Here is a 13,830-nt window from a genome sequence, read left to right as displayed (position 1 = left end):
CTTACCATATGTCTGATCAATTTGTTGGATCAGTCGGTGGGCCCAGGACAGACTCCCATGCCTGTATGTATGATAATGAGATTTGTGTGGAGTATGTGGCTATCATTGTGTAAATGCTAGAGATTTGTCCTCAACGGCTTGGGAAGCCTATGCAGTCCTTACCAAATGAAGTGAGGGGGGCAATACTGGCTTGTTAAATAATTGATGTGGACGCACATAGGCCTTTTCACCAATATACTAATGACATTAGATGTTGAACTTCACTTTACATGTACACTGGAGGCAGTAATCACCACTTCAACTGGTTCCTGACTATCGGTGGAAGTATAACAATATTTATTAGAGTATAATAATAAAATAAAACAAACATTGCATAGCACAATGAGTTTCAACCATAAGACTGGTCTTCTATAGGTGCATATGCCTTCATAGTTCAGAGCCGACTTATATTGGCTCTGGAAAGTGTACGGTTTCCAATTTATTTTAACTATTTTGAATTTTCTGGAATATATTACAATATTTTGGTGATTTATGTCATGCTATTTAATGCATAAGAAATGTTATGATATTGTAAGAGGTAATATATATTAGTGTGCGTGCTTTTACCTTGTCTTTTTTACATTATATTCTTTCAAAATCTGTAACAGTAACCTAAGTCAAAATAAGAATACATTTTTCAATACACTTTTTTTTTTTCTTTTTTGTCACACATTTCCTAAAGAATAACGTTGTATCAGGGTTATAATTTCTTACAGTCAGACCATGCAATGCTCAGAGCAATTAAAAAAACAAACAAAAAAACAAGAGTTACACTTAAGACTCGAAAGGCCTCAGTTAGAATGTCAAAGTTCATTGCAGTGCAATTAGAAAAAGACTGAGCAACTATGGTTTGTTTGGAATGGTTGCCAGAAGAAAACATCTTCTCTCATGGTTTAAAACATCTTCTCTCATGGTTTAAGCTTGCAAAGAAAATCTCATGGCAGCATAGTATAGGTTTACACAAAAATCTTATATCAACTGTGAGGCACAGTGGTGGAGGGTAATGATTTGGGCATTTTTTGTAGCCTCAGAAGCTGGGAAACTTGCACACAGTGAGTCCACCATAAATGCCTCTGTATACCAAAGTATTCCAGAGTCAAATGTGAGGCCATCTGTCCGACAGCTAAAACTTGGCCGGAATTGGGTCATGCAACAGGGCAATGGTCCCAAGCACACCAGGCACGTCACAGATTATGTTTTTTACATCACAATCACTGCTCACTTATGTATATTTCCCCTATATATACACATCGGATTTAAATGTCAACAGATTTCAGTTTATTATATTGCACAATGAAGGAATAATTATCTACGAAGACGTGTGAGGGAACTTTTCTTCTATGCTAGTTAAACAGGTGGTTTAAAAATAGATAAATCATATAAGGATTCAAAGTCAATAAAGCAGACTGATGCTTTTTTATTATACTTCAATTGTAAAAAAAAAAACTGACAAACATCATCTGTAGTTTATAAAATATGCAATATATATCCAAATAGCAGTTCAAATCACCGCACAGGATGATTTGAACTGATCTGTAACTGATAGCAGAAAGTTCACTGTTTGCATGTGCAGTCCTTGGCTCAACTCTTACTTCACCGAGAAGAGAGACTTTCTTACTGTGTGTGAGCTTGTCATATGCTTAAGTATGAAATTGATATTTGCAACCCATAACTAACTGTTTTGGTCCGCTTAATTTCAGACAGGGTAGGCTATCTTACAGCATTAGCAATTTTTACAAATAATTTCTGCTGTAGCCCACTTTCAGAAATGCGAAGATACAAACTGCTTAAGGTGCTTAACATGACCCTTTAAGTTTTTTTGTTGACATTTCCCCAGTAAATATTATTGACTTAGTTACACATACCTCAGTTCCTGCTGTGTTGCAGTTGAATCCAAAGTATCTTCTAATTCAGTTTTTAATGCTTCCAGTTCCTCTCCTAGATCCCGGCGCTGTTTTTCTGCCTTTGCCCGTGCAGCTCTTTCTGACTCCATATCTTCTTGTAACTCAGCAAGCTGAGATTGTAACTCACGTAGCTGCTTCAACAAGCTGTTTTTTTGACCAGCTTCTTCGTCAACTCTAAATTAGATCCAATGAACCAGTTTCATTATGCAAAGTTTAGTAAACAACACAGTGAACAAAAAAGCAATTCACCATACTTTGTATAAAAGGTTGAATTAATTAAATACTGTACAGATCACATTATGAAGTTATCCTACAATACCTACCATAACTCTAAACTACATTTACTAATCTTTCAGCTTTTTGCCTTGTAAAGCCTGACCTCTAGATTGACTAGGTGGCATAAATACTGTACTGCTTCTGAATTCAGTAATGCTTGTTAGGCAGTTTAAATATCTGGGATATTTACTATCACAACTTCGGCTTCTGGGCATAATTAAAAGGACTTAGAATTAGAAAGAAATTGTTATAGTGTGAGTAGGTTTCTGGGAGCTGGCTTACCTCAGGGAGTTAAACTGTTGATTCACGGTAAATGTGGAAATAGGAGTACATGAAAAAGTGCCTCAGGACTGAAAGCAATCCCAGAAAAAAAGGCATAGAATCCCAAGAGTAAAATTAAAAACCCAAGAAATAATAATAAACAACAAGAAAGCACCAATAAAAAGTAAAAAAATAAATAAAAATAACCCACAATATCACTGGTGTCCTGTAGTATATTAGAACTCATCACTGCCAGCCACACTTCTAGAGTAATGAGTAGTAGGTATTATAGTGAGATACATAAAAGGAGGTTTAGGGAGATTGGGGACTGGACACAAAGGTATTTATAAGAGTTGAGATAATGAGACATAAAAAAAGATGTTGGGGAGGTGGGAGGGAAAGAAGATGGGGAAATACAATGGCAATATTGGGGTTGGGTGGGGTTGATGGATATAGGGCTACAAGTTGTTGGAGGATGACAATAGCAATTGGTTTTGGATGCAGTCTTCAGACAGTTATTTTGATATGGTCTAAAGCACCAGATGATTTTAGAACTTGACAATACCCCTGCTCAGTTTGTTCGGCTTCCTTAGTGCCTTCATATCTGCCACGGAGGAGAGGAGGCATACTCCCAGGCGCTACACAGCCTGCATGGGTTAGCTCCCAGCACTAAGGTGGAATGAAGGTTGATGTGTGAAGAGTAGGAGTCTTTGAATATAACTATTAAGAACCTTTTAGTGTAATTATAATACTAATGGCTGGATTATAACTCATGTAATACAGTCATAACACTGGACAATTAAAATGTTGCTTAGTAGAAGCATCCTGCACAGGGACTCCTGGTGTCTAATACTAACTAGCATTTTAGTTTTCTATCAGTAGAGACATAATTGCAAATAGAAATGCCATTATATTTAAAATGCACGTAGGGATACTGACAGCATGAGCTGAAGCCTTGAGTGGGATCCAGAAAAGTTTTGGGTCAAATTTTTTCCCATTTCTTAGTTGGCCCCAAGTCCCATATCTGCAATTATATAACTTGTGATCATGCCTAATGCATACCTCGCAACTCCAGCGTCCAGATAATCATGACATTTGTGCAAGGGGGTAAACAAGGTGGCCAGTAATGCTGTTTCACTGCTCTACTTTGCTGTTCCTGTTACAGACAATACTTTTTTGTCTTGTACACATTTATTTTTTATTTTATTTTTTTGTGTTCCTCTCTGGCTTGAAGTATTTCTCTACTTTATTCCTGCTGTTTCTTGGTTTCTGCTTTACGTTAAGCTTGGACACTCTGAGGTCAGTAATATGCCTTTTCTGAATATGTTTTGACTTGTTAGGATTGCTACCTCTCATCTTGCTGAGGCTTCTCTGACCAATCCTGACAAACGGTTGTCTGATTGACACCCATGGGTGTAAAAAAGTTATTTTAAAAAAGTGCCATTTTCTATTGAAATCTCCACTTTTTGTAAAATAGGAGAAAGAGAGGAAAAACTCTGCACATCTAAAGCACTCCAGCAATCCTACGTGCATTGGAGGTCTGTAGTGCTTCCTCATTTACTATTTCACTGAATATGTCTCTATAACATTTGGAAAGAAAACCAATGCAACTATATCTCTTCTGTACAAAAAAAAGTTCAATCATGCAGCAATTGTTTATATGCTCTTGTTCTAGCGACAAATTCCCGACCTAAAATTTAATTAGTTGCATGTTTGATTCCTTGGGATATTTAATACTTCTGTCACATTACACCGGTTCTTTATCAATACTATTCTGTACATTTAGATTTGATTATCTTACTCACTATTAATTTGAAAGATTTTATTCTCATTTAAGATGCATCTTTTATAAGTGTCGCTACTGAAAAGGGAGGTATGGCCATTCTATTGGACTATGAATTATATATCAAGTACCTAGCAAGAGCAGCTTGCAGTTCTTCCTCCTTGCGAGCCAGTTGTTGTTTTAGTTCCTCAATCTGCTGTTGGAGCTCTAGGAGTTGATCATGTAAATCAGTTGTCTCTCCATCCAACTTTCTCTTTAACTTTTCCATCTCCTGTCTTCCCTTTTCTTCTTTTTTCAAACGATCTGAAAAATAAATATTGGTTATGCTTTATTGATAAAATCAGAACTATTGTGGGTGATTAATTAGCTAATGTTACCAGTAAACAAACAAAAAAACGATATTAAGTATGAAAGTATAACATTTCTGGCAATAGTGCTCAGTATATGCAAGTATAAACAATTATCTAAACAAGTGCTAATACAAGATGGAAAATTCTAACATATGTTCTGTCAGTGCCCTTTGTAAAAAAAATATTCATTCTTATTGCATTGGTTCCTGGCATATATTGTTCCCTATTATTTACACTATTGTTTTAATACATTCATTGGATTTGGTTTATTAGAAGTAATTATTATACTATTAGACACAGCCTGTTTTTGTCTTTTCTTACCTAATTAGTTGTCTATTCAAAAATCCTTCTCGTGTGTTGTTACCCTTAATTCACTACCATTTAGAGCAGGGGTTCCCAACCCAGTCCTCAAGAACCCCCTAACAGTCCAGGATTTAGGGATTACCCTGTTGTGTCTTAAGTGTTATTTTTTTCTTTCTAAAAGCACCTTAGAGATAAATGGGTAATCTCTAAATTCTGGACTGTTAGGGGGTACTTAAGGACTGGGTTGGGAATCGCTGGTTTAGAGCATGGGTAGTCAACTTGGTCCCTACCGCCAGTGGCGTACACACAACCCTCCCCCTTCCCCCTGAGCAACCCTCTTCCCCACGCTCCCACCCCCCGACAGACACACACATACATACATATACACACATAGACACATACAGACACATACACACATACATGCATACAGACAGACCGACACACACACACACACAAGACACATACATACAAAGACACATTTATTTATTTATAAAATATTCATTTATAAAATATTTTACCAGGAAAGATACATTGAGATTTCTCTTGTTTTCAATACACACATACATACAGACAGACACACACAAGACATACATACAAAGACACAGACACACAGACACATACAAACAAACAAACACACACACACACACACACAAAATGTTTAAGTCACCCTCCTGTTTCCTATCTTTTAGGTGCAGGAGGGTGACATTCCCTGGGGTCCAGTGGTGGCTCAGGTTGATGGGAGTCAGAGTTCCCACTCTGACTCCCGCGCGGCTCTCTGTATGCTAGGATGAGTGACATGCAGTCACTTCCTCCCAGCAGAGATCTCATCACAGGGGGACCGGTCGCGCTGTTAAAGCACCCAGCACTGACCGGGCCCCCTGACAATCCATATCCATTGGATGGACCCTTTGGGTGGCGGCCCCGGTGGTTTGCCGCCTGGGACGGGGGCAGCAAAAGATGTCGCCGGGTACCCGGTCGCGGGGGTCCGCAGGGTGGCCGGTCCCCCTGAAGTGACAAGCCTGGTCGCAGCTGCGACCCCTGCGACCCCTGCGACCGCGGTATGTGCGCCGCTGCCTACCGCCCACTAGTGGGCGGTTTGAGATTTCAGGTGGGCGGTGGTGAGTTCTGCAGAAAACGCCTGGTGGGACTTGATGGATATGGACAAAGGCCGACAGGGGAGATAATTTAATCTCCCCTGCCGGCTCATGCAGAGACAGCCTTGCTTTAAGCCCTCTCAGGCTGGTGAGGAGATCAAAGATCTCCCTCATCGGCCTGCTTGCACTTAATTCCAGCAGATGGAGGGAAGGGCCTGGGGAGGCTCTATGTTCCTACCACGAGCAGGCTGGTTGGAGCGTTGCCATGTGTTACCTTGGCAACGCTTTTATACAGTGCTGTGCTCGCAAGAGGACAGGAATGTCAGCCTGCAGCCGGATGAGCTGCAGGCTAAAGTGCACATGCCACCACTGGACAATGAGGGATTGCAGCATTATGTCCCCCCTCCCTGGTAAAAGGTAAGAAGAATGCAGGGGGAGACATTAAGATAGCGTTTCACATCTCACCCACCTACACCCAGCATAGACACCCTTTACACACACACAGCACCCTTCACACACAGCACCACTCACACACACAGCACAATTCACACACACAGCAAAATTCACGCACACAAAGCCCCCCTTGCACTGCACCCTTCACACACACACACACACACACACACACACATCACCCCTCACCCTATCCTAGCGATACAATAAGGCCAGGGACTATTGAAAGTATTTAGAAAATTGGGCAGACTAGATAGGCCGAATGGCTCTTATCTGCCATCTATGCTTCTCACCCACACCGCACCCTTCACACACACACACAGCACCCTTCACACACAAACACACACACACAGAACACAAAATAGAATAGAAAATAGAAAAAAAGGAAAAATAAATAGATACATTTAAGTACATTCTTTTTAAACCCTCCTTTCTATATAAAAATTAAAATAAAAAATTGCACCTGCGCTATAAAATTAGTTACTGTGGCACTGGTGGGCGGTAAGGAAATTTTACAATCAACAAAGATACAAAAGTGGGTGGTAGGTATTAAAAGGTTGACTACCCCTGGTTTAGAGTGTATGTTGTGTGTACATTCTTAACCCCCAGAGTGCATAACTTTGCATTTATATACATACTATTTTATCTACCATTTGAGTTCCCAGGCCCCCAATCTTTTGAAATCCCTCTGCTGCAAAGTAATATCCTTCTCACATTGTATACTTTACAGAGTTTTGTGTCATCTGCTAACACTGAAACATGACTTTTAATGCCTATGTTATGATCATTTATAAATATGTTGAGGAGTAGTGGTCCCAGAACATAACCCTGAGGGACACCAGTTACCACTTTAGTCCAAATTGAAATTATACCATTAATGACAAGTCTTTGTACTCTATCTGTATGCCAATGTTCTACACAATATAATTTTCATCTAGACCATTTTCTTTATGTTTGAATACTAACCTATTGTGTGGAACTATATCAAACACTATGGCAAAATCCAAGATCCCATCCACTGCAACACCCTGATCTATATTTCTACTTCATAGAATGTAATTGAATCAGTTTGGCATGATCTATGTTTCACAAAACCAAGCAGATATTTGCTAAAATTGTTCTTTCCAATAATTCCAATACTTCCCCAGCCACCCAAGTTAAGCTCAGAGGTCTATCATTTCCAGACAAAAAAATGTAACCTATTTTGTACCACATCACATATGTACTACATCTGCCTTACTCCAATCATCCAGTACAATTCTGGAGGGTAATTTTAATAAGTAACCTTCCCACTGGCAAGGCTTGTATGTAAACCTGGTTTTGGCAGGCAGGAATATGATGCATTATCATAGCCAGTCCCTCTCTCCTCATACATAGTTCCTGGCAAATGCACGCCCTATCCCAAAAAGGGGAGGCAACAAAAGCAACAAGAGAGACAAGAAGGACAAAAGATTGGGGAGTTGGTGCAATGACTGTGATTAAAGGGACGCTATAGGCACTATAGGCCACTTTAGCTCATTGAAGTGTTCTGGGTGTAATGTCCCATGTCCCTTTACCTTACAGTGGTAATTATTGCAGTTTTTGAGAAACTGCAATAACTACCTCTCTGGGTTAACTCCACCTCTGGTGGCTGTCCATGAGACAGCCACTAGAGAGATTTATGGGTGGTTAGGCGACCAAAACTCGCCTGAATTAAGCTTGACATCCTCACGCTGTGCATGAGGACATGCAGCGTCAATCAAATCCCCACAGGAAAGCATTGAAAGCTTTCCTATAGGGAATGCTAATGCGAGTGCAGTGCTTTCTGCACGTGCACATTAGTTCTCCTCTGTCGGCTGATGTCAGCTGGGAGAAGCGTGAGTGGAGCCTGACCCAGCACCGAGGGATATCAGCACTGGATTCAGGTAAGTGACTAAAGGGGAACACGGAAGTCGGGCTTGCGAAGGACGGGGCTCTGTAGGAACCTATAGTACCAGGAAAACAGCTTTGTTTTCCTGGCACTATAGTATCCCTTTAACTATGTGTGACTGTGTATGCAAGTGACTGTATGTGTGACAGTGTATGACTGTATGCAACTGTGTATACAAGACTTTGTGACAGCATATGCATCTGTGTCTTGGTATGCATGTGACTGTATGAGTAATTGTGTGATTATGGTGGTGGTACATATTTGGCACCTGGAGCGGGTGTATTTGTTGGCAACCCCCTGTGCACAGTCATGGAATCAAACTTGATATACCTCTGTACAGCACTTGTTTATATTTTTAATAATTTGACAGTGAAGTGATTCTTACCCTCCATATCAGCAATAATGGCTTCATATTTATTACGGAGCTTGCTCAGACTTTTTACTTTCTCTTCTTCCTCTGCCATGGTGGAAGTAAAATCAGAAATCCGATCTTCAAACATTTTCCTCTCCTACAATGATCATCAGGAAATAACAGTAAATACAGTAATTCATTAAAAATATTAAGTAATGATTGACAAATTAGTCATATATGTTACTTCTTAGTACTTTCAGGTTTTGATTTGCTGTTGGATATACAATCTTACAAACAATATAATTTCATGCAAAGGGTAATCTTCGAACCTTGCTTAGTTTTGCATTCTGATCTTCAAGCAATAGTATACTCTCTTCCATCTTTTTGAACTTAGCTTCAGTTGTTACTTTGTCCAGCTGAAGTTTCTGTCGAGCAGCCTCTTCTTCTTCCAACTGGTTTTCCAAGTCCTGAGAAAGATTGTGAAAAACAATTAAAGTTACCATTACTGTGGGTAAAATTCAATCCAGTGTATTTGTGCATTAATGGTAAACTGTCTGGACATTAAATCCGGCTAGTTTAGTTGATATCAGTAGAGAGCACTGGTTATGTTTTGATGAACTATAACTTATAACAGACACAGACAAAAGAGTTTTTTTTTTTTTACTAATTTACCTGCATATGCTGCTGCATTTTCTTTTTCTCATTCTGCATTTGCAAGTTGCGTTCTTCTTCCTCTTCCACACGAGATTCCAAATCATGCAAAATTTCCTCAAGCTCCTGCTTCTTTGATACAAGTCTGGCCCTCATTTCCTCTGCCTCAGCAAACAACTCTGTCTCTGCTTGTAGCTGTTCTGCCAAAATTGACTTTTCTTCTAACAACTAAAGACATTAAAAAGCAAGGAGGAAAATGAAGTTCTTATATTAAATGCAAAAGTAATAGTAGATATTATAATTATTGTTTTTTAAATGCGCTCAAATTCAATTCTTAAATGTTTCTCTGGAGCTTAGCATGTATAGAATTCTACAGTGTTAACATTTGCATCTTAGAGGAAATGAGATTTCATGCTAATCCAAAAAATATTATATCTAAAGTACTGTGACTCCAGTAAATTTCTGATGTTGTCCAACTTGGACTCTTTCAAGTCCGCAATCTTTTCGTTTTGGTGGCTTGCCATTGTTAAAAGATCTACTGGATTCATTTATTCACACTCTAAAAACAGTCCTGAACGTTCCATATTGAGAATAACATACCTTCTTTCAAGAAATCTGATGTCTATTTGGGTAGCATTTTAACCACAGAAGCATCCTTGGCTACATCACTGGAGAACTCCCCTCTATCAGACGCATTCCTCGAAACTGCCTTCCCTGAGAGTACCTTCCCTTTGTATATACAAAAAAGGCAGGATGCCTCCCTCCCACAGAATGAGCACTCATGTTAAAATTGGCATGAAGCTGCCCATTGACACTGGTATTCATTGTAAATTCAAAAAAGCCCCATCCTCTGAACCACAGATGCTCCCAAGGTAAAACCAGAAGCAGGAGCAACTAAAGTAAGTACGTCTACAAAAAACCCTTTCAAATATTATCCCTAACATCTTGGGGAACATACATCCCTAATGGAGACAATTTGGAAACACACTCAGTGCCACACACTCAGTGCCTCAATGGGACCTGCCTCTAGCGCTGCTGTAACCGAAGTAGACATAGTATGTGCAGCTCTGTCTGGGGCTCACACAATCACAGAGAGAAAAGGGTTAGCATTAGACTCCTAACGCCACAATAAAAATTTGCACAGGGCGGTCTGTCGCTGGCTACTCACACTCATCCCCCCGCACATTCCGAATCCTACATGTCCCCAATCACACATTCATGGGCTGTAGCAGAGGAGAGATCCCAGCAGGTGTAATACTGGCCAGGGCAGAACCTGGGAGGACAGAGCAGCAATCAAGGAGGCAGGCTGCAACTCTTCAGGAAGCTGAGAAGTAGGGACCAGCAAGGCAGAGGGATAAAGGTAAGGAAGAGTAGAGGATTTGGGGAAGAAGGTGGAGCTGCAGTCAAAGTGCCCCTTAACTGTGCCTCCTTGCCCATAAAGACAGCAGTTGGTGATGGAGTCAATTCTCATCCAGCAAAACAAGACGCAGCAGGTTGAGTAACAGAGTACATAGCAGCTACAAGCTGGGAACAGCCTCCTGAGTGCAGAGATTAGTACACCGTTGCTGTGTGCGTCTATCACACAATACGTCACACTGCTGCTTAGCCTAGTTCATTTCTTATAACTTTGATTGGCTCGCCTGGACAGATCATCAAATATTCTCTCTGTAATTCCTCTGTATAATTAGATCTTCAAATATTCATATAGTGTTTCTAGAATATATTGATAGGGCCCAGTCCTATATTTTTACTTCTTACCCAAGTAAAATTCAGTAGTTGGCTATACTGCAAAATATGTTTTGTATTTTGTGTCACAAGACACAAAAATATGAACTGTCCTGATGATATCGGGATGGTTGGGAGGTAATCAAACCTATATACATCAAGGAGTAACTGCACCTAATTTGACAATGCTTCGGTATTCTATTAGCCAAGTGCTTACTTATTGTTATTAATTTATTATTGTTACTCATAATTATAACATGTTGTGTGATAACATTGTTTAGGAATCACTGTTATTAGTAAATTATTTTATTAGATATCGCAACAGTTTCTAACATTTATTACTATATAATTGACTGGAATACCTAATAATATACCTTGGCATATCAAAATACAAAATGTATACAGATCACAAACATTTTACTATTGTTATAAAGGCTTCATGACTACTTTAATGAAATACAAATTAGAATCAAGTCAAACTTAAAACAGCACCCTAGAACAATCCTTAAATTATTGCTACAATAATAATGTGCTGAGCATTCAGAAAGTAAACAGTTTGGTAATGTATTTTAGCCGCAATGGAACGTCTTTTGATCTTTAAACTAATGCCGTATCATCTTTCTGTCCATACCTGCTGATACTTATTACCCAGATCCTTCAGGTCCATCTCAGTCTTTACTTGGTTATCTTTAATTTTCTGTAGCTCTACTACTTTTGCTTGCATAACCTCATCCTGTCGGGTCACTTGAAGCAATGGCTTAACCTGCACAGCGGAAAAAAAAGAATCAAGATGCAATTAATAAACACATAGACCATGGTTCAGGTATAATCTCATGTGAAAGTCAGCAACAGTTTGAATAAAAAAGCATGAAAATATACAGCACTGTCTTCAGCTATGACATAAGTTCTCTACAAAACACGAACAAACACAAAAATTATATATAACTATAGTATGGAAAGTCATAATAAAAAATGTTGATACTGTGTTAAGTGATCGAAGGTAGGAGTAAGATTTGTGTTTTTTTTATTTTTAGATTTTATATCTCTCTTGGTCTGATGAAAAATATTTTAGGAAGCACATCAAAAAACAAAACAAAAACATAAAAAAGCCAACAACAACACGTTAGATATGTACATCTTCATAGCAACTGAACAGAGCACTAGGAAAATTGAGAGCATCAGGCAAAATTACTAGGTTTATTGGCACTTTACCCTTATATCCCAAAAGTAGTGGGAGACATCCTGGGGAGGAAATCTAAACTACGCGAAAGCCACCTCTAAATTCCAACATATTGGGGATATCTCAATCTGAAAGGTTGTAACAAGACAACACAGCACTTTTTATCACTAGCTCAGAAGAAAGTGGCCATGATGACCTGTATGATATCCGAGGAGCAGAAGAGGTCACCTGATTAACTGTCTTACTAGAAAGATTCCTACCTGCAACTAAATCCAACATCAACACTTTGAGGTTGGATATCAGAGGTTTGTTTGTGGTGCACATATCTCTCACAAGCGTGTAATGGGCAGATACATTCACCCAGTGCTTGGGTCTTTTACTACTACCTACAGATGTGCCCCTCCACACAACAAGCAGCCTGTCACCACATGAGACATGACCAATATTATGCCATGTTACCTACTAAGGGAATCACTGTATGTCTCCTGATGTCACAATCTTCAGCTACATGAAATATTCTAGTAAATAAGACACTAGTATAAGATTGTTTGGTCCACAGAAACATAAAAACATGCTTTTTCTCAAAACCCAAGGTTTTGCCATAATACTTGCAAATTATTCTAAATTGCTATTTACAATTACATAACTGGAGGTATTTTAGTATCATTCCAATCGCCAGTTATTTAAATGTGCATAGGGATTCTGGATAGCGCACAAGTAACTATTTTCTTTGTTGTTTTTATTGTGTGCATTGGGGCTGATGTGTACCATAGTCATTGCTTTTGACCAGGAGTAGTGGGAGCACAATACTTAATTGTGTGTATTTCTCACGATACGTACCCAATTGTCAACATCGAATCATCATCGCTACATTGCATAGAGACATGGAACTTAATTCAATGCATCTCTATGAGGAGATACTGATTGGCTGGGGTGGTGTTTCACTCTAGCTTGTCGCCTTGGCTGAGATTATCAGAATTGAGATCACTGATGATTTCAGCCATGGAGGCAGATCAGGAGCAGAGCAAGCACCAACCGACTGGAATAAAGGTAAGATTTTACTATATTTAGTGAGGCAAGGGGTGATGAGGGGCTAGATAGTGTTTTAAGTACTATAGGGTCAGGAATACATGTTTATGTTTCTGACCCTTTAGTTTTCATTTAATAGTTAGTGTCTTGCTTTTTTCACATGTGTCCAATGTTCTTCAAAAATCTTCGATCAGACAAGGTTATCATCAAGTTTAAGGTTTACTGTCATGAACACCACCACCCCCAAGCAGGCAAGTGACTTGCTTAAGAATGTGAAAGTATTAAAAATCCCTATTTGTCTGCACATAATGAACATCATGATAAAAAAAAAATCCTTTTAACACCACCCACACCTATAAAAGCTTCCTCCACCAAGTATATTTAGAAAAGGGAAGCCCAATCAAAACACAGTTTAGCAGAAATACCTATAAAATCACAGTATTATTCAATACGTCTCTTTAGTAGCGTGATTCTTATACCAGACACAAGCAGAACTTAATGAAGTTTATTATGAACAAAAACTG

General features: G+C 39.1%; 1 protein-coding gene across 2 annotated transcripts in view; it reads right to left on the bottom strand.

Moving 5' to 3' along the window:
- LOC134577418 (myosin-10-like) overlaps positions 1 to 13,830 on the bottom strand; it is a 429,924-nt gene that overhangs the window by 67,205 nt on the left and 348,889 nt on the right. For both annotated transcript variants that reach the window (XM_063436146.1, XM_063436145.1), the window contains exons 22-27: positions 11,729 to 11,860; positions 9,394 to 9,600; positions 9,051 to 9,188; positions 8,755 to 8,878; positions 4,395 to 4,566; positions 1,905 to 2,117 (exon numbers count right to left, since the gene is read on the bottom strand). In XM_063436146.1, coding sequence (XP_063292216.1) covers positions 1,905 to 2,117; positions 4,395 to 4,566; positions 8,755 to 8,878; positions 9,051 to 9,188; positions 9,394 to 9,600; positions 11,729 to 11,860 — 986 coding nt within the window. The remainder of the gene's footprint in view (positions 1 to 1,904; positions 2,118 to 4,394; positions 4,567 to 8,754; positions 8,879 to 9,050; positions 9,189 to 9,393; positions 9,601 to 11,728; positions 11,861 to 13,830) is intronic.

Source organism: Pelobates fuscus, chromosome 11 (assembly GCF_036172605.1).
Source record: "Pelobates fuscus isolate aPelFus1 chromosome 11, aPelFus1.pri, whole genome shotgun sequence".
NCBI lineage: Eukaryota > Metazoa > Chordata > Amphibia > Anura > Pelobatidae > Pelobates > Pelobates fuscus.
The sequence above is the reverse complement of the archived record's forward strand: the minus strand, read 5'-3'. Positions and strand labels throughout refer to the sequence as shown.